This window comes from Lagopus muta, chromosome 5 (assembly GCF_023343835.1).
Source record: "Lagopus muta isolate bLagMut1 chromosome 5, bLagMut1 primary, whole genome shotgun sequence".
In the NCBI taxonomy this organism is placed as follows: domain Eukaryota; kingdom Metazoa; phylum Chordata; class Aves; order Galliformes; family Phasianidae; genus Lagopus; species Lagopus muta.
The window spans coordinates 41,060,092-41,085,327 of NC_064437.1; the positions used below are offsets into that span (position 1 = coordinate 41,060,092).

At 39.6% G+C, this 25,236-nt stretch overlaps 1 protein-coding gene across 4 annotated transcripts in view; it reads left to right on the plus strand.

Annotated features, from left to right (window-relative positions):
- TET1 (tet methylcytosine dioxygenase 1) overlaps positions 1-25,236 on the plus strand; it is a 74,216-nt gene that overhangs the window by 37,357 nt on the left and 11,623 nt on the right. For 3 of the 4 annotated variants that reach the window (XM_048943946.1, XM_048943943.1, XM_048943945.1), the window contains 6 exons: positions 7,097-7,305; positions 8,145-8,295; positions 11,380-11,469; positions 11,931-12,068; positions 18,989-19,009; positions 20,609-20,948. In XM_048943946.1, the coding sequence (XP_048799903.1) occupies positions 7,097-7,305; positions 8,145-8,295; positions 11,380-11,469; positions 11,931-12,068; positions 18,989-19,009; positions 20,609-20,948 (949 nt within the window). The remainder of the gene's footprint in view (positions 1-7,096; positions 7,306-8,144; positions 8,296-11,379; positions 11,470-11,930; positions 12,069-18,988; positions 19,010-20,608; positions 20,949-25,236) is intronic. The other variant, XM_048943944.1, reaches the window with a different exon arrangement.

A 25,236-nucleotide genomic window follows, 5' to 3' on the forward strand; every position in this document is an offset into this window, starting at 1 on the left:
ACCAACATCTGCTTCTGAGATTGCAGGCTGACATCATAAAATAGGAGCCATTACTTTTGGAGCAGCCCTCATACTAAGAAAGCCTTAACATTTCAGTTGCTGTTATCTCTACATTAAAACTAATGGTGATATCTGAACAAATGGAGCTCAGGTTCTTGTTTGTCATCCCTATCATGAAGTTATCAGTGACGTAACAGGAAAAGGAAATTTGAGAGACCAAGGGGGGTTAACAGGGCACCAGGAGGTGAAACTTCAATTTTGGCATCATTTCTGCAGCATCGGTTGAAGAAAATGTACCTATATTCCTGTTCACATTTTGGAAGGTTTCCAGTATTTCTTCTGGTATAAATTTTTAAGTGATTTGATAATTCTTTTAAAATGCTGCAGTGGTATTCCAGTGAAGAGAAGTAACATCACGTATTGACAGCAACAGTTCCGTTTTAACTTAGTTGATGTAGTCTGCTGGTAATCTTGAACAGAGAGTAATTCGGAAAGTGAAATTTTTTAAATTTTGATCTCTCTTAGATATGCTGAGAACAAAAGGATGTAACACCCTGCAGTGAGAAAGGAGCTTGATGTCATTTATCAAGTGTGTATGTAGGGGTGAATTAGGAAACTAAAGGGCGAGCTTGCTTCTGCTGCAATGTTTGTTTCTGCTCCTGCTGAACAGTCTCACCTGCTAGAACAGCAATTAATAGCAGCATTGTTTACTCACTTTGTACAGATACAGATCATTGTGGAATTGTATCTTAGCAGACCTCATACTATGTAGAAAGGACTCCAGTAGGCAGACTTCCCACTGAGGCAAAATCTACAGCTCAGAAAATCTTGAGACAAACAGTTCTAAATGAGATGCCTGTTTCAGGAAATTACAGTGGATAATCAGGATGCATTCCCACCTTAAGATCATCTACTGCTACCCTGCAGAGGAGACAGCTATTTTACCAAAGAAATTCGGAGTGGGCTGGAAGAATTATTGCAGTGGAACCACATGGAGACAAAATAAACCTAAAAAAAGGACCTTTTTGGTGGTTGATTTTTTCATCCAGCATTGTTTTGTATTCAACTCACAGTTAAAATTTTTTGTATGTATTTGCTAGCGGTGTCTCATTTATGTCGTATCAAAGTTGACACAAAGGATCTTGTGATCCTAAATATGAAATTAATTTCTCATCCACAGGGTAATTCAGCATCTGGTATTGGTGAGCTTCTACAGTCCCGATTCTTAGTGACTTTTATATAAGTCATGTACAGGACTTGTTAGACTGGCCTATGTTTAAGGACATCAAGTAATATTTCATATTCATAGTGCTCCTGCCAAGAGACATGCTGACAAGAAGTATCCACTGCATTTACAACCTAAATGAAGTAATTAAAGTAAGCAGAACTAAAGCATTTGGGTAGTTGAAGCAAGTTTTATTGATACCCTTTATTGATGCTGTTCACTATATTCAGAAATGATTTGAAAAAAGTGGAAAATGCTGTGGTGACAAACTGCTGAAGGTACAGAGTTGTTCCAGGTAATGGAGAAAAGAGGGCCAGCTATTATGAACTGCAGGAAGAGCTCATTGTGCAGGATGGACAACCAGTAAAATGTTAGCTAAAACTCACTGTTAAGAAATGCCCAGTCATGCAAGGAGTGTTGTCCTTTTATGTACATGGTGATGGACACCAAGTTTTGTGTTACTGCCTGGGGTAAAAGTTTGTTAGACATCCTTAATTCCTACCTCTGTGGCTTGTAGAAACAGAGGTTTAGCTGTGAAGCCTCTGATTGTAATTCTGTCCTGGCTGGCAGCCCATGCTTCACCTCAGGGGCTTGCTGATATTGGCTGGTTCTGGCATTTCAGAATGTATGGGCTAGTTAATAAAGGAAATTACTTCAATTGCCATCTTTATAGATGTTTGCATAAATAAGAACACACGGCAAGCTGTAATAACACAGAACAGGCACGGTACAGCAAATGGTGGTGATGGGCACCAGACTGCAGCACAAGAGGAATGCACAATTTTTATTTTTATAAGAGATGAAAACACATGGATGTCTTCTACACTGCACTGGTGAGACCTCACTGGGAGTGCTGCGTCCAGATGTGGAGTACTCAGTACAAGAGAAATACGGATCTGTTAGAGTGCATCCAGAGAAGGGCCGCAAAAATGAGCCAAGGGATGGAATACCCTAAAGGACAGGCTGAGAGCTGGGGCTGTGCAGCCTGGAGAAGAGAAGGCTCTGGGGAGAGCAGAGAGTGGCCCGTCAGTATCTACAAAGTGGCTGTGAGAAAGAAGGAGGCAGAGACTTCAGCAGGGTGTGTTGTGGCAGGACAAGGGAAGTGGTTTCAAATTGGAAGAGGGTAGATTTTGGTTGGATATATATTTTTTTTTTGCAGTCACAGTGGTGAGGCACAGGCTGCCCATGTAGCTGGTGCATGCCTCCTCCCTGCATTCACCCGAGGTCAGGCTGGATGGGGCTCTGAGCTCCTCATGGAACTGGAAGTGTCCCTGTTAGTTGCAGGGGAGTTGCACCAGATGATCTTTAAGGGTCCCTCCCAACTCAAAAGTTGATTTTATGATCCTGCTCAGATCAGCTACCTGCAATGATGATGGCTGTGTACATCCAAGCACACATGCACGTTAGAAAGCTATTCAGGAGGTGTTTGTCCCATGTGTTTTTTTTCTCTTGTTCCAGATGTTGTGATGTTAGGGGACAGGCAAGAAGCAGCTTCATGTCCAGTTGAAGAGGGTACAGAGCAGTGCTGCCAGGTATCAGTGAAGTGAGTTTGTCAGATGTCTGTGTTGCAGCTGAAGCAAAGTATTTGTTGTAAATGTTTTGATGGATACCCAGTACTGCTGTCAGTTACCACTTGCTAAAGAGTGTTCAGGGATAATACAGGCCTGTGTAGCTACGAAAAGATGATGCCATCACCTAAGTGTTACATAATTCTTCACAAACTTCATGCAAGTCTGGGTTTTCTGACTGTTATTTTTCTGTGTGAGACACCAAGAAACCATGGGGATTTTGGTGTGCAGTAAGTTTTTAGTTAGCCACTTTAAAAAGCTCTCTTTAAAATTCTGTTGCTTAACAAGCAGTTATTTTCTCATTCCTCCTTAAGAGCATTACAGACCAAAGTTAACCAAAATAAAGTATTTAATTATTTACCGGAGCATTTCTTTTAACTACACGTGTGAACCATGCAGAAGTCATGGGCAGTATCTGCAGCTTTTGGGGCTTAGACTTGCCGGCTGATTTGTGCATTGTTTGCAGTCTGAGAAGCACTCAGATTGCTCTGCTGCGTTTTTAATTCAGTGTTCAGCTTCTGAGTGCTTCATACAGAAGCCATGAGTGCACTGGGAATTATGTTTACCAACTATAGCACATACGTATATGTTTTGAATTACTGCATGAAGAATTGATTTATAAATTATGTTAGCGTTGCATTCCGTGGCTGTAACAGCATACTAATTCCATTTGCCTACTGAAGAGGACCTATATCAAATATATGCTAAAAAAAAGAGTGTGTAGGCTGAGACTTCGTGTGTTGCTGTGTTGGTGACTTTAAGATGATGCATGAATTTAAGATGTGTGATGTCTTCCATAAAGTACCAGGGGAGAAAAGTTGGTTAAAACACTGCCTGGTCTAGGGATATATAAGGGTTAAGAGATCTTGGTACCATTCCCAGTCATTTCAAGCTACAGAAACAGGGACAGAAATAGAGAAATATCTTGGAGATATTTAAAGTTAAGAAGAGTAATTCAGTGGATCATCAGTCAGTAAAACCTTACTAGGTCCATTACTTGGAGAAGCAGTGAAAGATCCAGCCTGTTAACTTATCAAGCAAGATAAGCAATGCACAGCTTGTGCTCATATTTTGGATTTTACCAGTTACTCAGATAATCTCAGGCTCACTTAAAAAAAAAAAAAAGCAGACAATTTAGCTTAATATTTTACCATTTAATTTCAGAAATGTATTGGATTGTTCATTACTGTGAGAGTGGTGAGGTGCTGGAACAGGCTGCCCGGAGAGGTTATGGATGCCCCGTCCCTGGAGGTGTTCAAGGCCAGGCTGGATGGGGCCCTGGGCAGCCTGGTCTGGTATTAAATGGGGAGGTTGGTGGCTCAGCATGTGGCAGGGGGTTGGAGATTCATGATCCTTGAGGTCCCTTCCAACCCTGGCCATTCTGTGATTCTGTGATATCAGGAAGTGCTAGAAAACAAATGACAAGTTGGAAATAACTTTGATTCCATCAGTGTTAATGTAACTAATAAGTCACTGAGTCAAGGAGCACAGTAGGAATTTTCTCCATCAGAAAAGCTGTTGTCAGGAATTACATGGTGTTTCTGTTGGCTGGGCTTGTCCTCCTCAAATGTGGTTCTCTGTGTATTAAAGTTGCGTGGTATTGCTGTGGATTTTGTATTATTGCAAGAGAGGCTCTGTTTATTATTGCCTTGAGGATAGCATCTGTAACACATGCATGGACATCATCAGTTTATATGGGAAAAGCAATGCGGCTCCAGCTGTGCTGCTGGCTGCAAGCCCCGAGGAACTGCAATTGCTTCAGTGCAGGTTGTGTTCTTCTAAGACTAATAGGTAAGGAAAGTGCCTTATCTCCAATTACCTAAGGACAGGAGTGCTCCAGCTGCAGCAGTAACCTCTTAAGAGCCACAGAAATAAAATCCAGATAACTCATAAATCCTTTAGTCACCTCTGTGGCCTGAAAGACAGTGGATTGCAGAATGTTTGTGCGTCCAATAAGAGCACTGCATTATCTCTAGCATGCACAACAAAGCAGATTCCATCTGTGTTTAACTGCAAGGTGGTGTGACATTGCTTTGAAGCAGATTATAAACTGTGTTCCTGTCCATTTGTCTCTTTTTCTGGACTCAGCTGAGAACTATGTGAAAGCTCACGAAGAGCACCCTGAGGTTGTACTGAGAAACTAAGAGATATTGCATTTCCTCATTGAAGTTACAAAGTCTAGAAAACTAAGAAAGAAGAAAGAGATTAAAAGCATCACCCTTCATGCTGAGTAACAAAATTAAATTCCTCTGTTTCTGACTGGAAGGAGCTATGCTGCCTCAGGAATGTACAATTCACACTGATGTGAATAACCTGTATTATGGATCAACCATAATAGATTTTCTGTAAGTCTCACTCAAATGTAAATGAGCTGCATTATTTCTCTTTCTTTACAGAAAATACTGTACCAGTAGTTCAGTCACAACCAAGAGGAATGGTAACTCAGATGCATTTACTTTTCTCATTGAGTTTAAGGCTGATTGTGAGACTGTGTAATCAACTTGAAAAGGGCGATTCTTTCTCCCTTGACACAAACTAACTTGCATCTTGCTTCTTCCTGCAAAGCAAAAATGCATTATCTGAAACTTTTGGTCTGTTGAAAATCCTTTCATTTGCAGATTAACTGCAAGGGTATTTTGGTTCCCACTTTTAATTAGCTTAAATAATTTAGATATTCACAGTTGATCAGGCTAGGGGTCATATGAATGACCACTAGCCACGTGTCTGGAAACAAAGAGGCTTTGGCATCAGTCTGATAGAGAATCTGCTTGAAAACCCAGACAGCTGGAGACATCCAATGAATAGGTGAAATTGTTGCCTTTCTGCTTTTATATTCTATCATTATTAGCTCGGCTTATCCTATGAAGCAGTGCTTCTGACAAGCTCTTCACGAGGAATTGTTGGGAATACCAATAGTCTCACACAGAAGAAAAGGTTGACTCATCCAGCTGGCGATGGCGATCTCTGGTTGTAGAACACTCCTCCCAAGAAAGCAACCTTCATCTAGGAGATGTTCTCCCTTTAGAGGCTAACCCTTAAATAAGCCCAGGGGAGACTGAGATCCTGGATTCACCCATTCCTGTCACCTTGGAAGCACATGTAAATTGTCTGTACCTGTGCTTCCTGGCCAGCCATACTCCTTCACCGGGTGCTCCATCTTCAGTTCAAGCTGTGACCTAATGGTTCCCTTACACACACTTATGGGCCTTCTACCAATAGGGGGTGGTGGTTGGTAAAGCCAGAGTGGCCAACTGCTTGTACTGAGTGAGTGTTCTGCTGCAGAGCTGGAAGAGTATCTGCAATTGGAAGGGCTCACCAGCTGCATAGATGTATCTTTTTTAGGAACATACATGATGTATCTTTTCTTAGGAAGAGAAAGCTACTCATCCCCATCCTAGAGATGACAGAGCAGGGAGGGAGATTTAGCTTCTAGGCTTACTGTCTTTGTTTTGAATGTTGAAGTGTAACACTGAGGACTTGACCCCTTTTTTGTTGGAGGCCTCATAGGGGCTCTGATGGGTCAGATATGTCTGAAGAACAGATAATGTATGTCAAGGATTATATTCTATTATTACCTAGATGTAATGCATCTTTTTGGTCTTCTTACGACAGAAATTTGTGTCAAGCTACGATAAAACAGAAATATGTGGCATATAATTTTTTTTTTAGTTCATTGGTATATGCCACTGTAGTAGTGTTCTGTATCATATTAATCTTTTATGTATTATATGGATAAAATTGACAAAAAGTTCTTTCTATGTCATACAGGTCACTAAAATATTTCAGCACTCTGCTAACTACTTTAATGTTATGAAAAATCTCTGATTCCTTTACACAGTTTATTTCATTGCTTCCATCTATTGTTATGTTGCAAGATGGGGATTATTCAGTGTACTGGTATGTAACTGTAGTAATCATCTTAACATGAGTGTGTGTTTGCTTTTGGGGTGCAGCTTATGCATCTGCTTTCTGGGTTTTGGCAATACATTCTCAGTATTATTTGCAATGTAACTATTAGGTTTTCAATGGCTCTGTCATTGCAGGATTGTTATATACTTCTAGTGGATGTTTTTTCCTCAAACCAGTCATTATTGTTTGTGTAGAACATCTAAGATACTCCTTCTGCTATTTCTTTTATAGGTAGAAAAGCAACACAAAGTCACATGCTACACCAAGAGACCAGCGTGTGATGCTTTCCCGACCCTACTTGCTGATAGACACTTCAGACAGCAGTTTTATTTTCTCGTCCAGGCCTCATGTGTTTCCTAGTTCTATCTTAGAATAAACAAAATGATTCTTTCAGGTGATACGAAGAAGTAGTGATGAGGAGAAGTTGCTATGCTTGGTACGTCAGCGTGCGGGACACCACTGCCAGACTGCTGTCATAGTGATTCTCATACTGGCGTGGGAGGGGATCCCTCATCTCCTGGCTGATACGCTGTACAAAGAGCTGACGCAGAGCCTCAGAAAATACGGCTGTCCCACGAGCCGCAGATGTGCACTGAATGAAGAGTAAGCTCCTGAAATTGTCACCCACTGTTGTGTTGCCCTTCGAGTGTTCTGAATTTAACAGCATGGAAATTCAATAGTAGTGCAACTGATAAATGCAGGAAAACTTATTTAAAATTACAAGCCACTAGGTGTCATTTTAGTATAAAACTTAGTTTCTGGCCTTTTCTACAGACCAGGCTCTAAGGGCTACTTGTACAATGGGAGCCCGGGGAAAGGATTGGCAGTGAAATTGTCTTCTGTGTTTGTACACATGCAGCCACGGTAAGGAGCTGCTAAAAAGGTGGTTCCTGACTTCCACCACACCTGTGAGCCAGGCTGGCCAGTTGTGAGAGGAGGGCGTGCTGCCTTCCCTAATAGCTGTGCAGTGATCTAAGTCTAATGCTTCTGTTCTTAAATGGCCAGGGTAAGTGGAGTTGTTCTGTTTTAAACATTGGATCAATTTGGAGATAATGGTATTGCCTGATGTAACATTTTACTGTATTTACGGGCAACCTTCAATAGGAGTGGTACTATTTTGTACTTCTTGTACTTTGAGATGTCAAAATCAAAAAAGCATGAGAGTATATTTAGGTAGCTATAACTCAATGTTATGTATTTCCTGAGAGCGGAACTTGTGAGACTTCAGAGAGTTGGAACTGTCTATAAGGGCAAGAAAGTCCTCCGAAAGTTCATTCTGTTAATGAATACTTCATTAACAGAAAATACCTCATTAAACTACAAATTTGTAAATTCCTGCATTGTTTTGTTATGTATTTAAAAAAGAAAAAGCAAATAGCATTGACCATTAAGAAAAAGGCAAGCTGCATCATCAACTGACTTGTCTTTATCTCCTTTCACAGCCGTACGTGTGCATGTCAGGGACTTGATCCAGAAACGTGTGGAGCATCATTCTCATTTGGCTGTTCATGGAGCATGTATTTCAATGGATGTAAATTTGCCAGAAGCAAAAACCCCAGGAAGTTTAGGCTTCTCACTGATGACCCTAAACAAGTAAGATTTATTTTATTGTTTTGTTCTGTTTGCCTCCAAGTATTTATTCAGATGATTTTAAGAACTAGAAACCATCCACAGATACCGATGCTCTCTCACACATGTCTGCATAGCTTATCACACAGGCATCTGATCAAATGTTTTGGAACTGTAGCAACCTGATCCTTTATCTGACATCCAGAATAAACTGGATTTTTCCTGGACAACAAGTTTCTTGAGAATTACAATAAAATATGATGCATCCAAGTGATCCTCTAATTGCAGATTATGAACATCAGTAATGATATAAAGCTCAACACAGAAAATAAGACAATGGATACGATGAAAAATAATGCACCTCTTAAAAGAATTACTTGTCTCATGATGAAGGAATAATGGTGGTGTAAATAGATAACCACTGCCTGATGAACACAGAGCAGAAAGATTCTTGAGGGTATCTCAAAGGTCCCTTTTTTTCTGGCTGTGGATCTATCTAACCTCATTGCCCTGTCGACCTCCCAGATAACAGAATTAGGTATTTCCTAGCACATCTGACATGCTTGAAGAGGCATGTGGTATATAGCAATCTGTTGCCTACTTCTCCTTCTGGGAGAATTTCTTTGTCAGCTCCTGAACTCTACTGCTGCCAGATACAGAGAAGACCTTGCTGATTGAAGGTCAGGTAGTAGTAGAAGTATTTTGGTATTTATAATGTTAGTGTACACATGTAAAGAAATATGGTGTTTTTTGGAAGAGAGATGTCAGTTTGTTCACTGGAGCTAAATATTCCTTGAAAATTTTAACTTTTTTTCGTAAAAGAATTGATTAAGCATCTTTTATGCTTATGTGCATGAATGTAAACCCCTCAGTCTCCTCTGAGTTGTGCTGTCCACTTACATCATGAGTATTTACAAACTTCATTAGCCAAGAATGCTGATGGGGCTTCTGCCTAAACAGATTAGGGCACACACCACATGTCTCTCCTTTTTCTTGGTGAATACCTGACTTAAGGCAGTACAAGCTGAAAATATCTCCACTTGTCTCAAATGCCTTAAGGGTAATAAACTTCCATTTTACAGAAAGATGTGTTTATTAGATATTCATATCATATTATTATATCATATCATATATTCATATCAATATTTATAGATATTCCCCTTCTCCTTTGTCCCTTTCCATTTTCTACGTTTTAGGTTCCCTCCCTGCTTATTGTTGTGTTTGGAGCATTCTGTGCATGTAGATTTGTAATGCTTTTAATAACGGTATCTTGGGGATCAACAAAGTCTTCATATGTGCTGTCTAATGAAATTTTAGTCTGCATCCAGATCTCCTAAAGGACAGCTCAAATAGATTTCTCTTTGATCAGAATGCACTGCACAAGGCTGCAGGCTCAGCTGGCATTGCTTCCTCTGTGTCCATGAAGTTGCCACCTTGAGCTGCAGAGCTGCATTCAGACACTTGGCTAAGTATAGCAGCATTCACGGTAGCATCTAGAAATGGTGCCCCACCAATGGGAGCTGTTTTGCATTGCCTGTTCACTTGGCAGGTAACCAGATGATTTTTGGAGGATAATACTTTCTATATCATCAGCTGTCTGAAAGAGATTACTTTAACCAGTAGTGGGACGTGTTCTAGATGTGTGATCTAAAAGTGCATTCTCTCATTTCCCCTTTTCCATTGAGATTTAAAAACTCCTTAGCTTCTGCAGCAGAAAGCATGAGTCCTTGCAGAGCACACAAGGACTCGTGGTGTTTGCCTGTGCGGGCAGCACGTGCACCCTCAGGCTACTGCTATGCAAAAGCCTCAGCTCTGGGTGCCTGCGGCGTGCAGATTGTCACAATGTCTCAAAGAACTGAAATTACTGGTAAATAATTTTTCTCTTTGTTTAGTTTTGTCATTAATTTTTTTAGCAGCTAACTGGAGATTGATGATTTCGCAGATGACACAAAGCCAAGAGGTACAGCAAATAGAAGAGAAGTTAGTTTGGTATCCTGAAGGATTTGGATCATTTGATCATTTGAGGCACTGGATGGAGGGAGATGAGGTTAAGGGTGTAATTTACCTAGGTGAGAAGAGTAATAGATAATTAAGGATGCATTACCTTCAGCAAGGCTCAGAAGTACATGTGGTAGCAATCAGCAGTTAATAAACCTGCTATCATGCAAATTAAAAACACAGTATCATTTTGTAATTGAAAAATGTGAAAATAATCTTGTAAACACTTAAGTATATAAAATATATAATATATGATGACTAGTTGTTTTCGTGTAACAAAATAAAAGTAAGCTGTTCTAGACTATATGCTATTATAGTAAGCTGTTATAGACTGAGTGACCTTTAAATGTCCCTTCCAACTTTGTGGATTCTATGAGTCCATATTTTACCACTACCCAGTGTGCAAAACTGAAGCTGGAGGTGTCCCCAAAAGCCTGCTCCTTGCAGGAAAACAAAGTAGAGGGAGTACGTCACCCTGGATTCAGCTGCCGCCTTTTCTTTCACAGCTGGTTGGTGTTTTTCCCAGAAAAGCAGGAGTTTAGGAATTGTGTTTCTCTAAATAAGAGCTTAAGTGTGACGTTGCTATATAGCTAGTTCTGTATATATATGGGCTTCTCCCAAGGAGCTGAATACTACTTTCAGTTCTAGTAGGTGTTTCTATAGCAGAAATTTATCAACAGAAATGAAGGCCTCATGAACAAAACGCTTTAAGAAGGTATGGGTTTCCATATCCACACAGAATGTAATCTAATTTTTCAGTATTTCTCTATTTTCTGTGGAATAGATCCCTTTCCTTGATTGTCTGTATATGAGCAGGAAGAAGTGACATGAAAAACAAATTCCTTGCATACTGGGTTTCTCTATCCTACCACACATCCTCTGTTGCTATTTTCCTGACTTATAATGATCACTTTGGGTAATTTAGTTGTGCAAGAATAGGCTTGTTTATGTCCAGTGACAAAAGACTGAGGCATAGAAGTCTTGTTAATAAAATAAGATAGAGGTGGACATTATTAGCTTTGCTGACTCGGGTCAGACATCTCTAAACTGGATTCTTCTAAATTCTTCTGAAGTAAATTGCAGCTCTCTAAGCATCATCTTTCCCTGCAGGAGGAACTTCTTGAACATAATTTGCAAACTTTAGCTACTGATGTGGCTCCGGTTTATAAAAAGCTTGCTCCTGAAGCTTTCCAGAACCAGGTAGGTCTGATCTTCGGTCAGTGTAGCTGTACCTCTAAACAGGCAGTGTTGCTGGAAAAGATGAGACTCCAAAGTGTGCTAACGGGTAGAAGCGGCAGATCTCCGATGTGATGAATCCCACTGCTTACCTGCAGCCAGTACTTTGCATGGTTAGTTCTAGAATAATGTATCTTTTCTGTTTCAGCTAGTGATTAAGTTATGCCCTGAGCTGTGCATTTGTAAAAGTCATACCAATAACACTGTAAAAAAATATATATATATATTTAGAGATGTTCTGATTCTGGTGGAGCTGATTGTCTTGTTGACAACAGTAGTAAGTATTGAATGTTTCAAGGGAAAATACATGCTTTCTCATTATTCTTCCTGGCTGTATTTATTCAGCCATAAGTGCATTTGCGGATAACAGCGTTTTAAGTCACGCACTTTCAGTCCTAAGTACCTGTAGTTTATTTTATTTTTAGGTGGAAAATGAACACATGGGCCCAGACTGTCGGCTCGGATCCAAGGACGGTAGGCCTTTCTCTGGTGTCACAGCTTGCATAGATTTTTGTGCCCATGCCCATAAGGACACACATAACATGCACAATGGAAGCACTGTGGTACGTACATAGGATTTTTTCTCTTTTGTACTGCTTACCCTAGTGATTACTGTGTGTTCTAAAATGTTGCTTGATTTAGGGGGTACATTTGCACAAAGTTTTTTTTAAGGCATTATAAAATGAATTGCACGTTGTCATTTATAAATTCCCATGCTATTTGCATCTATTTATTATTAATCTACAGAGGGCATAATTCCATTTTGTTATAAAGCAAAGCTATGTGAGTGATCTTTCTTTAAAAAATACCATAATTCTTTGAGGACACCCAAGCCTTTTGGACAGGATCGTCCACGGGACAGATAAGTTATTCAAGTTATTCAGAGTAAAGGCTTGATGTTCAAGGGCAAATAACAAGCTATCCAGGGAGTTGTCTGCAGAAGAACTTAAGCAAACTGATTATTAATTTATTTCCACCAGCCTGAATACTTTTAAAATTCACTTTTTAGTTGCACTGTGTACTTAGCAGACCCCACTGTTGGTAGTTACAAGTGGAGTAGGTAGTGGAGTCAGGTATCTGTTGTAATCCTTAAAATTAAATCTGATCATCTTATTAGGAAAGGAAAATTCACAGGTGTGGGTTATTTCTGTTTTGGTTTGATGTTGATATGTACCAAATACCTAGCTAGTTTGCTAGTGAGAAAATTAATCACTCAATTAAGTGATCTTTTAGATCTGAGACCATAGTGGTGAAGAGGGACAAGCTCAAAAGCAAGCAAGATGAAATAAAACCAACCATGTCTGTATAACTATGTGGGTTTAATAGTCAGAATATTGAAAACATTTCATGATAACTTCTTGTGCATCAGTGGAGGAGACAATCAAGAATACCAAAGGGTGCACATACAGAAAGAAGAAATATATGTAAAATCTCTGCCCTTTTGGAAACAGATACAAAAATGGAAATTCAGTTATGATGTTGCTGTGATTCAAAACAGCATTGCCTTTAGGCATACGCTTAACAGCATTTTTATGTACAGTCAGTGAACTGACTGGAAGGATTGTTCATGCTAAAGCTCTAGTTGTTTGCTGGGTAAACGCCTGTTAGTTTGAAGCATGGAAGCAGATCTCCGTATTCACCAGGAATGCCAGTCCTGAATAGACTACTATTTTTTTCCTAACACTGAATGTCACTTATCTGCAGGTATATATATATATATATATATATTTTATATATATATAATAAGAAACTGCTGAAAGCAGACTTTGCAAAATATTGGTAAGCTGCTGCAAACAAGCTCATGCAAGGACAGTCACTTCAGAGCTGCTGAAGCTTAGTAATGCAGACCTTTTAAAGGTCCCAGATTTGAAAATGAGACTTTCTTTCCATGACAAAGTGCATGGCGTAGTTTTTAATTAAACGTAATTTGGGCATTCCTAAAAATATTATTTTAAGTGCTATGTTGTGTGTTAGTATGAAGACAAAATGGAAACTGAGCTTGCTGCTCGTTCAACAATATTGGAACCGAGAAAGAAAACAGTTATCCTCTTGGGAGAGTTATAATGTATGGCCAGAAATGCCTGGAGGGATGATTAGATCTGGAGTGGTTTGTGTTGTTCCTTGTTGGTTTTTGTTTGTTTGTTTGTTTTCCATTTCATTTCTATGACTGTATTTATCTACAATGATCTGATGTTATTTCACCTGCAGATTATGCTTGGTATTTCTTTCTGTGGATTGTACTTGCTTTGCTTGCGAGTAATTCCACATCTAAGAGGCATGGAAAATGGTGGCCTCTGTAAGGTATCTCATTACGTAGGCCAGAACTCATCCCTGTTTTCTTCAGGTCCACTTCTAAATGTTGCAGAACACTAAAAAAAATTGGTTTAACTGCTGAGAATTGCACCTTGAATTGTGATCTTCATCAGATATCTCACTCATACAAATAACTGTGGTACATTTCCTACTCTCTCTGTTTAGGTTTGTTATCTATGGATTTTAATATACTTGAGATAACGGGCTATATGTAAATAGGGATGGTTGCAAATGTTAACACTGAATTTACGTAACAAAGTCAGGGGTTTTTGGCAAGAAGGTGGCGTTCAGAGTAACCTGATGATCTTCATACAGCTTCCACAGTAAGATGTGACTGTGATTCATAGCATGTATAGGCTGTTTTCTATTAGTATATCTAGATATACAGTTACAGTGATGCATATGGAAGGCTAAGGCAAATGAATAATTTTGTTGTTTTGCAGACAAGGTGACAGGGCATTAGGATAGGAAAGAAGGGGACAGACTCTTGAGCAGAGTCTGTTGATAGGACAAGGGGAAATAGTTTTAAAAGAGGGGTTTCAGACTAAGAGATTTAGATTAAATATATAGGGAAGAAGTTTTTTGCAGTAAGAGTGGATTGGCACAGGCTGCCCAGAGAGATGGTGGTGCCCCATCCCTGCAGACCCCCAGGGTGACAGAGCTCTGAGCTCCTGATGGAGCTGTAGGTGTTCCTGCTCACTGCAGGGGAGTTGGACCAGATGGCCTTCAAGGCCAACCTTTAATGGTTCTAGGATTCTGTGATATGCTGGGCTTTCTTCAATCTATGTCAGATTGTTGATCATCAAAATTAGGATTGTTGATTTTGGCTCATAACCAGATCTGGTAAACAAATAGGAAAAAGCACATCAAAATTACCATGCGTGATTTTAACAGCTGTCCAATCACCTCCTACATTCCCATCTAACTCCAGCAGCTACTCCAATTCCCTATTTAGTCTCAAATAAATCAGCATTTCTTATAGGCCACCAGAGGTAATGATGGAGCCATTTGCATCTTAACTGTGATGTATTTTGTGTGCAAAACGTAGTATGGAGCATTGCACCTTACTGAGGTGACTGCTGGAGTTCTTATGGATGTTTTCTAATAATTTTCTAATTGTTTTCTAATAATGTGCCAATAAACAGAATATTTTTTCCTGCTTTTTCACCCTCAAACAAAGTTTACTTACTGTTTTTCTCCTGTATTTCTTTTATTTGATTTAAATATATATATATATATATAAATGCACCTTGCAATTTTAAAATTTGTACAAAGCACACTTGTCATCTTGCACCTCATTAGTGTTGGTAAGATTGCTGCCCTTCTTATTCAGGCACAAAATCTTCATTTATAAAACCCAAAGCTCCTCTAGACTAAAACAGTTGAAATAAATACCTCACCGGATGGTGTGTGTAAAATGCTGCCAGCTCTATTACCAGTAGTGATGGCATAAGTGACACGTTTTCATTTCTCCTTTCAGTTGTTGGTGAATCACTTTCACCACAAATATGAAGGGAATACTGCTCAGTGCACCAAAAGTAAAGGAAAAACTGAATATATTGAAATGGTTTAAGTCAGACACGGACGTGCAAAGCACTGGAGTGAGCTCAATGACCAGCACAGAGTTTACTGTTTATTTAAAAGAATATCATATCTAATCAGCTGCTAAGAAGAATTTCCCCTCTCTGTCTCTGCCAGAAAAGCAGAAAAAGCATTCAGAAAAGCATTCCTGTGTTATTCCAGGTATAAAAGTTTTGATGATCAGCTGAATTATTTGCATGTGATTTTGAAAAGAAATGATTCTTCTTTTTGCTAGCAGTGGAGGAAAAAAAATCTTGGAAATGTCTTTTGTAGATACAAGGTAGAGTAATACATTTTAACTTAGAAAAATTGAGGTTACTGCAGGAATTTGACTTGCTGAAAACCTTTCCTGGCTAACAAAAACATAGCCTGCACTGTGCAGAACTGCATTCTGGAAGAAAAGCTAAAGACAAAAATGGGTATTTCTTGTTTGTCTCTGTAGTAGAACGAAAACATTGGATATTTCTACAGAGGTGTAAACTGATGTGTTTATCTGAAAGAAGCAAAAGCAGTCTCTGCCTATGAGTTGAATTTTTGACAAACTATGAAGTCAGTAAACACACCATCAATGACTTTTTGTCATCTTTTAGTGTTGTCCTAAGGGCCATAGATGTTACAATGCAGTGCTAGGATACAGTGTTGCTTAGAGACTGTAAATGAGCAACGCAAAAATAAAGGCTTTATAATTGATAATGGATTCTGTGAAATGCATGTTTTTAATGGCTTAGCTGCTAAGGATTATATTCTTAATATTTGTGCAAATCCATGTAAGTCACAGAAATAGGAGGTTTCACAGCGAGAACAAAATGCTTAATGAAGGCTTTGCTCATGGTACCATGTATGGCTCTCTCTCACCATGTGGGACCTGGAGGAAGGCAGGGAACAGCTGCAATTCTGTGTAGACATTGGTGCCACATGATCTATCGTAGCATGCAATGTGGAAGAAGGAAGGAGAAAAGAGAAATCTATGCTTTGTGGGCTGCTACCTTATAACATTTGTTACTGGCAGCAGAACCATGTAGTTAGTGTCAATAAGCAACTGCCCACAGACTTCCTCTTCTGTTTTTTCTCTATTATGTTTTTAAGAAGATTCTGTGCTCCTGCAGTGAGTTACTGTATTTCTGTATTTACAGTTCATCAAGTTATCACTGCATGTAGGTCCAGGCCTTTGCAGTAGTGACAGAATGTGTCTGGCGTTGGTTAACGGCTGCCTGTTGGATCGTGTCCATGCTGCTTTCTGAGCTACACATGTGCTTAGATCCTTCAGCTGGTGGGTCAGATGATAACTGATCAGGGAAAGGGTAAACCACAATGCTTTAAGGGAAGGATTTTTGTTGCTCTCTGTACTGTGAAAATGGAGAAATGCTAGAATTTCTCTCCAGTAATCTGTGAGCTCCCAGACAGCAGGTAGTGCACCACGTCATGTTGCAGCACACAGCATGGCAGTGCCATCCGATGTGTGTGTAGCCAGCAGCTGCTGTTAGCTTAGGGTCAGGTGGTCCAAGGGAGAAATGTCTGGTGTTCTCTTTGATGACCCTGGGATTTACACAGGCTTATTCAGGTTATAACAAGCCAATAAAATGGTGGTTCTTCAGCTGCAACAGAAAAGAAAGCAAATTTGTTTGTATTTGTGATGATGAGCAGTGACTGCACATCATCTCAGAGTCCCGAGTGGCATCCCCTCTCCTTTCCATCTGCACAGGGGAGATGAGTATGGGAAATCTGATTTTCATCTTTCATGGTTACAAGTGCCGTTTGACTGCTTTTCCTACATCTTGAATTTAAAACATCTGTTCTTACGACACAGTGGAAAAGGCTACATCATTTCTGCATGTGAAGTTCAAGAGGCCGAAGGCAGATCAAAGAGGCTCAGAATTATGCATTCAGAGCTGCGTGGCTACAGATGTGTAGGAAATTTCTTGGAGTTCATGGGTGCATTTCAGTGGGGAAAAAAAGTCTCATGAATATGCAGGTTTTTCCATGACATCACAAACCCCAGCGTTAGGCCTGGATTTGATCACCAGGCGCTCTGGAAACATCAACAAACTACCTGACCAACATTTACTTTGGCTTTTGAGCAGCCTGGATGATTTAGCTGCACATTCTGGAAGAAGTATTGAGCCTAGCAGGACATGCAGCTTCACTGTATAAGTGAGGTTTGACTGAGTCCATGATTCTCTTGTGGTTGGTTTTAGTATTGGGCAGTTTGCACACACTGTCAACACCGATGGAAAATGTTGCCTTTAACTTCACAGCAATTGCTTCTTAGTGAAGATTTTGCACAAATTTCAATATTAGAGTGGCTTTTGAAACGGGTGTTTCACATTTGGTGGATTGCTTCAGCTGTAAATTGCCAAGTCATCTGTAGGGGCCTGAATTTGTAACTCGTCTCCTGGTAACATGAAGTTTTGGGCTATCCTCTTGCAGTTATGTCCTTCTTTTCATAATAAAATACATTGTAAGAGACAGTGACCCTGAAAAATTACATGCATTAAGTTTTCTTTTACGGTTTTTAGGCTTTAGGTGTACTAACATTCACTTTTTTTTCTGTATGATTTTTAATATACATTAATTTCATTTTTTTCATTCAGTAGTTAATATATTGCACGTTGGAGGTGCCTGTCACCTCTTCATAGTCCTGCCAAGATAGTACAGCCCTTATCTTCTCTAATTCCTCAGGAGTTCTTTGGCTTCCTTCTTGTTCCTTGTGATTGAAATTGACCAGTAACTCATTTCTACCTACAGGAAGCTCTTTTACCAACTGGGAGCTTAGATTTTCCTCTCTGCTTACATGCCTTCCCCAAATCAAGCACTGCAAAAATGTGCATTTCATCTACCATTGCCTCATTACAAATCAGATTAAAAGTAATACATTTTTAAGAAAAAAAATCTCCATGAGAAAGAATAAATCTAATAAATGTACAAGATAAGATTTCCATCAATATATCTGGTGAAATGTGTGAAAATGCAGATTGTAAGTTGGGTGAGGGCCTTGATTTTCAAAATGAACAAGACTGTGGATTTGAATCTAAGATTTAGACGTTTTTCAGACCAGCATATGAGTACAGACACAGGATGGGCAGAATTTTTAACAAGTGAGAATCAGGCAGTTTTGAATAAAAACAAATGGAAGTTAAATGGCTTTCATGCAAACTTCGTTTTTGTTTTCAGTTTGGGAGTGGAGGATGCGCTGAGCCGTACGCAGTTGTGCTCTCTGTATATCTCACCCTTTCTCCCCTTCCTTGATAACTTTGAATCTGATGGCAAGTTTCAACCAAATTTCACTGAATTCTGCAGAATCTTGCCTTGGAGACTTCAGCCTCTTCTTCCACGCTTTGCGTTGTGAGAGCCCACTGCTGAGTGGGTGAGAGCCTGGGGTTATCCTGGCCTGTAGCCAGGAGGCACAGAGCGCCAGCAGGGCCTGATTGCTGTTGGCTGGGGCGGTGAGGTGGCAGTGAGGTGCGGAAGGGGCAGAGATAACGGTGCTGGGATGGGGTGTGTGGGAGTGCGGGGACAAAGAAGTCCATAGGAAACCAGGTGTCATTTGCTGCTCATGGAACAACCTGTTTTTTCTAAATCTTCCTTGTAGTCCAAAGGCTGCGCAGTAGAGGTAAGTGCGCATGGAGCAAGCACATCAGTAAATGCTACTCATCAGCTTCTAATCGCCCTTTCACCTTGCCTTCTTAAGAGCCCCTCTCTCAATCCTTTTAAATGCCACCTGAAAAGCTCTTCTCCTTTGTCTGTGCCCCTCAGATTTTCTCCTTTTGCTGCTCTGCGACTGTTAAGCTTTGCATATAGCTATTTCTAAAGCCCTAACAACCACTTCATTTATTTAGGATTTTTAGTTTGTGATTCTGTAATTCTATTGTGGAAATAAATCTGTGATGCTTTTATGTGAAAGCTGTGCTATATAAAACATTTGTTTTTTCCTAAATTATATTATTATTTTCTCCTGTAACGTTAGGCATGGTGGCAAGATTTTGGAAAGTTGAATTAACTGGTGATATGCAGTACATTCAACCTACGCAATGGCGGATGAGAATGCCTCCATTTAGGGGGAGGATCATCTCATCCTTGGATGGTGCTCAGATTCCTTTGTGTGTGTAGTCAGTGACTCCCCATGAAATAGAAGATTAACCACGCCGTGATATGAATGCATGGCTTTCTAGTAATGCAGTACGTTGTGGAAAAGCAGCGTTGTCTTGCGAATTTGATGAAATTATTAATGGTGATTATATGGACACTTGCTTCCAAAGGCCATCCCCTGGAAAGCACAGAGTGAAGCCATGTGAAGGTGGTCTGCTCTTCTGTTTTTAAGAAAGGGATTTTTTTGGCACTTGGTTGGTTTTTTGTTTTTGTCACTAGAAAAAAAAGAAAAAGCATTTGTTTTTAAGGTGAAGATTTAATACTAATAACTGCAGCTCTGGAAGAGCTGAAAATGGTAAAGTACTGAAAAGGTTCATCAGTGACTTGGAAAAACTTTAATAAGAATATTGTTGCAATGCGTTTGGATACTACTTCACATTTTTGTTGTGCTCTTATCAAATTGGATCTAGCCAGCATTTTCCTCTTGGCTCCCATATCCCACAGCAACACATAATTTAATAAGAGAAAGTAGGTCAGTGGCCTGAGAGAAACCAAACGTCTGCCGGGTCTCATGACTTTGTTACAGCAGACAGAGCTGGGCGAGCGTGTGTGCATGTAGACAGACAGAGAGTTAGAGCTAGATTTGTTTTAACAACAAACAACAAAATAAGCAGCAATCTGGATAACTTCATCTGTCAACTAAAGCTGTATCATAGAAATACCTGGTAGAAATTTCCTGGTAGAAATAAAAATATTTTTGTGTTCATACCCTTTACTCTTAAAAAAAGATTTTGAGCATCAAGTACATATAAAAAAAATCTCACTGTATTTACAGCTCAGATTATTTATGGAGATTGGGAAATATTTGTGGGTAGTGTGAGCTGAATCGAAGTTGCATTGTTCCTCTTCAAGACACAATGCCTTCGCCTTATCTTCAGGTACGGGTAATTTTTCTGCATCACCATCATAAATCAAACAGTGCTTGTCAGATGGTTCTGCTTGAGAGTCCTATGGCACTGAGATTACCAAACATGAGAATACAATGGAGTCCAGGCTGAATGCATAAACGTTTAAATAACTTCTGTATTCGGATTGTTTTTGTAAATGTTCCCGTTCTTGCCAGGTCTGTACGTTAACAAAGGAGGACAACCGGAGAGTCGGGGTGATTCCAAGTGATGAGCAGCTCCATGTGTTACCTCTATACAAAATTTCACAAACAGATGAATTTGGCACTGAAGAGGGATTGGAAGCTAAGATAAAAGCCGGAGCCATACAGGTGCTCACAGCGTTTCCCAGAGAAGTACGGATGTTAGCTGAGCCTCTGAGAGCTACAAAGAAAAAGAAACCTGACACGAGGAGGACCCCAAGTGAAAAGCAGCAATTAATGGATAAAAAATATTCAACACCAATAAAGCTGAAAACTGAGGCGCCAGAAAATCTCAGTAACACTTTGCATTGCTTAGGTGAGTGCTGCCCATCAAATTCAGCTGGTTTCTTCTGATACGGTGTTGTGACTCAGCCATCTCAGGGGGAGGAAAAGCTCCTTCGTAACTCTGTTAGTTTTTTTTTCAACATATTTCCATAATGGGCATCTTAAGGGCTAATGAACAAGTTGTAGTTGATATTCTATTGGCAAGGGAAAAAGCAGGTGAAGTTTGTGGTGGTGTGTTAGCAGTCGTGAGTAATGATAATGAACCAGTGAAATGTTTTGAAGACCCCATATTCTGATAAATAATGCTAATAGAAGCATCTTGAAATACTGTTCTGGGAATGTTTATCTAAAGAACAGATATTAAATTCCATCATTTAAAAGTACAGGAACTGCTGTCTGCTTTGTATGAAAGAGAATGGCTTTCTGACAATCTGAGGTGAAGAGCATTTCCTTCTGATACTTTCAGTGACACGGATTCTGCCACAGAGCAAGAGGCTTGCAAAAAAAAATAATAGTAACACAACAGTAAACTTCTGTTAAATCAAACAATGCTTTTCACATTTTTCCTTGAAATACTGTCAGGAGGGTGAGAGCTAGATGCTTTTTGCACCTAGCTTTCTGTGTCACAGGAATGTCACTATGCCCACAGAGTCTTCTGAAGCCATATGTGCATGTGCAGCATAGAGTTGCTCCTTGACCAGTTACTGTGTGTAGTTGCTGCTGTACCTCAGGTCAGATTTTGGACCAGCATTTTGGAGAACAAAATTCTTATGTGGGACTTTTCAGTAATGAAAAGTAGAAAAGAAAGGAAACCATGGAGTAAACTCTGATTACAAGAGAGGAAACAAATCTATGGCATTAGAATACAGGCTGTCTACCTTTGGGGAAGTATAGTGGAGTCTTAGCCTACCTGCTGTAATTTTAATTCATGAGATACGTGGTGATAGATTTAATGTAAGGAAAAAAATTGCAAACAAAATCAGTCTAAATGACATGTCTGTAATTTGTATTCTGTACCCTGATTTCTGTACGTTTCTCTCGGCAGAATCAGGGCAACAAATAAGGTTTTGCGTACAGCAAGATGGAATAATTAAATCCTAGGGAATTAAACAGACACTGAGTTAATCTTCATGCTTCAAGTCTGGGAGATGCAGTCCAGGCTCTGAAACAAATATAAAGGTTCTTCTCAGGCCGAGGACATCATCCAACTCCAGTGCAGTGATTAATAACTTCCAGAGTGCTCCGGGTGGACTGGAAGTCTTGGAAGGATGAGAGGACTCTGGCTTTTGAAGGAGCTGTGAGGTTGTTTGACTCACTGGAAAGTTGTTATGAAACGCTGAAATAGCTACCGACTGTCTACCTGCATGTGACTCTGTAGTTAAGGCATGCCTTGAGTTAATGGTATGCTGTCCAGAGTTTTGCTATATGCTTTGGGAATGTAAGATTCTCTTCCCTTAAACATACAAAAATGATTAAATAACTGCGTAAGCAAGTAAACTTCCATAATTTGTTTGGGCTTGAAATATTCAGGTAATTTAAAGGGGCTGCTGATAATAATAAGAGTGATGAAGAAATACTCAAAGCAGCAAGAAGGTTTTTCAGAGATGGAAAAATCAGAATATGAATTGTAACATTTTGCTTCTATCATGAAAGCTTTTATCATGGAGATCGTGACAGTGGAATCCCTGAAGATTCTGTAAGTGGAACACACAGTTTACGTCATTATTTCTGACTCTAGAAAGAAGTCAACTCAGTAAGCCCGAATCTGCAGATGGCACATATAGCTGCAGACAGCCAAGATTAATAACCAAAAGCATTTATGCACACTGTGTGTGCTTCCTGTACAGGGCAGTGGCTGAATTTCACTGTAAAGATCTCCGTTCTGCCTTTTGCTGAAAATGTAAATATCTGTAATTATGAATTTAGAGCATTATGGCATTAACTTACACATACAGCTTTTTGCTATAATAGGGGATCAGTCCTTTGGTTGATCCTTTCCATTCTGCCAGTGGGAGGTGTCATTTTAGTCCTGCGAAATAACGAGTGTGGCAGAGATTATTAGGCTCATTATGAAAACAAATCAAACAGCCTATGAGACGGAGGAGCTGAAGTTAGACTATGCAGCAGTAATCACTCCTGATGGCAAACTGGAAACAATTCTTTAATAGTATAATAGCCCTTCATATGAGCAGTGGGCATCAGTTCTAGTCATACCTTATAAACAACCAAAAAAAAAAAGAAAGAAGTTCAGGAAATAATGAAAGTATGGAAAAACTAAATTGGGGAAGGTTACTGCCTGTAGTTTTAGGTAAGCAGTGAACAGAGTACTGCTTACAGTTTCTTTAAGCACGTCAAATACTGCTGCTAAATTTTGTCCTAATATAAGAAGAAAAGAATGCATGGATTGGAAAGGAAAAAAGTAACGATGAACAGTGTCTGTGCTTACTCAGTTTACAGGTGAGTACAAGAGTTTTAGAGTGTTGGTTTTGCTTTTTAAATGAAAAAGATATGGAAAACATGCAGTAAGATGAGAACTGTTGTACATGCAGTCATTGTCATTCGTGTTTTAGGCCATGTGAAGTCAACACTCTTTAGTGTTGGCCTGGGGGGATTTTGGAGTCACAAGGCTGGCTATTTGGTATTGTCCATTACTATTGCCCAATATCCATGTAGTATTTGGAAGAGATTTAACCATCATTTCAAATTCAGTACTGTATTCTCAGCTGGAAAGAGAGATCCCTGTAACCTGCATGTCTTCATTATACACAGAGCTGGAAATTGAGAAGCGATAAGACAGGATTATCTTCTGTTTTTACCTAGCAGCAAAGATGATAGTGAGGAGGACCTTTATGGCGCTGAAGCCAGCTTAGGTCTGCCTGGGAGTAGAGCATGCATATGTGAAGACGTAGTCTGAATCCAAGACCTGCCAAGTCTTTTGTAGAAATGCTGTATGTTCAGTAGGGTGCATATGTCATGAACTCCACTCAATATCAGGCAGAGCAACTTGTAATTTTTACATTTGTGCTCATGCTGAGAGCTTTCAAAATCCTAAACTGATACAAAATACAGAGTAAAGACAAAGACCATACATCCTGTTTTATCCATCATTAACCACGTTATTCTTTAAGACTAAACTTTAAAGATGGCAATGTTATTTTTGTCTCCATAAATATTGGCAATTCTTCTTGGCCTATGTTGGATAGAATGGGGGAGCCAGCTGCTCAGCTGCCCACAGCAGAGAAGTACTTTAGCCAGCAGATCCTGTTTCTGGAGAGAGATGCCATCTGAGCTGAACCTGTGCTGTTTCCTCTATCCAGACGTTTGAATTAACTTCTGTTTATTAAACACCTGTAATATTTTCTTCCTAATCAAAACATTCTCTGACTTTGGTTTGATCTTACGTCCAAACGAATGTATAGCTCTCTGTATATTACCAGAATAAATACAGTTTTGTATCTTTCTAATATGCATATTCCCTATGTAGAGAATATTGATTCCAACTGATGCTGTTAAATGTAGCTTCAGTGTCCCGGATGGGTCGCTAGTGGGAGTATATTGCTAAGCAAGTAAAAACAGCAAAACAGTAGGAAATTCTTTTTCACAACAGGATTTGTGGCAGTGCAAGATACCATTTGAATTACCATTTTCCACATTTAGTTAAAAGTTAAACCAGTACAAAACCCAATCCAATTTAGAAATTGATTAAGTTGTGTTTTCAATTGAAACAAAATGCACCTCCCCAAAATGTCCTTTCCCCTGAGACACTGCTGCCTCTGTTGCCTCAGATCCCACCTCCTCTCTTCTGCTAACTGTGCTGCTGCCTCAATCTCTGCCCCTTTACCCGCAGAGCAAGGAGCTTCTGGCAGGCGATGAGGAGTTTGCTGGACTTGCTGCCTGAGTGCTTGCTAGAAGTATATTTTCAGAAAACAAAGGTCTCTCTAAAGAGATGATGGACAGTGCTATTCTCAAGCACTGCATTTCAAGTCTTTTGAAGGAAGGCATTGCTCTGGATGTGTTTTGTTTTGTTTTGTTTCTTAATTAAATGAAATGCTTTGAGTTTGATTTCATGAAAGAAGAGTTGATGCAGTTTCCTCATGTTGCCCTGGATTATAGAATTTGTATACTAACACTTTCCCTTTTTTCCCTCATTCCTGAAAGAATATTGAAAGAATATTTTTTAATCCGTCACTTTTAATAAATTAGTAGAAGAGAAAATAGTTCTTCTATATTTGGTAAAGCAGTTAAACACTGAGTATTTATGGAACAAAGAAACAATGCTGACAGAACCGGTCCTTTATGAGAATGTAGAAGAACTCAGT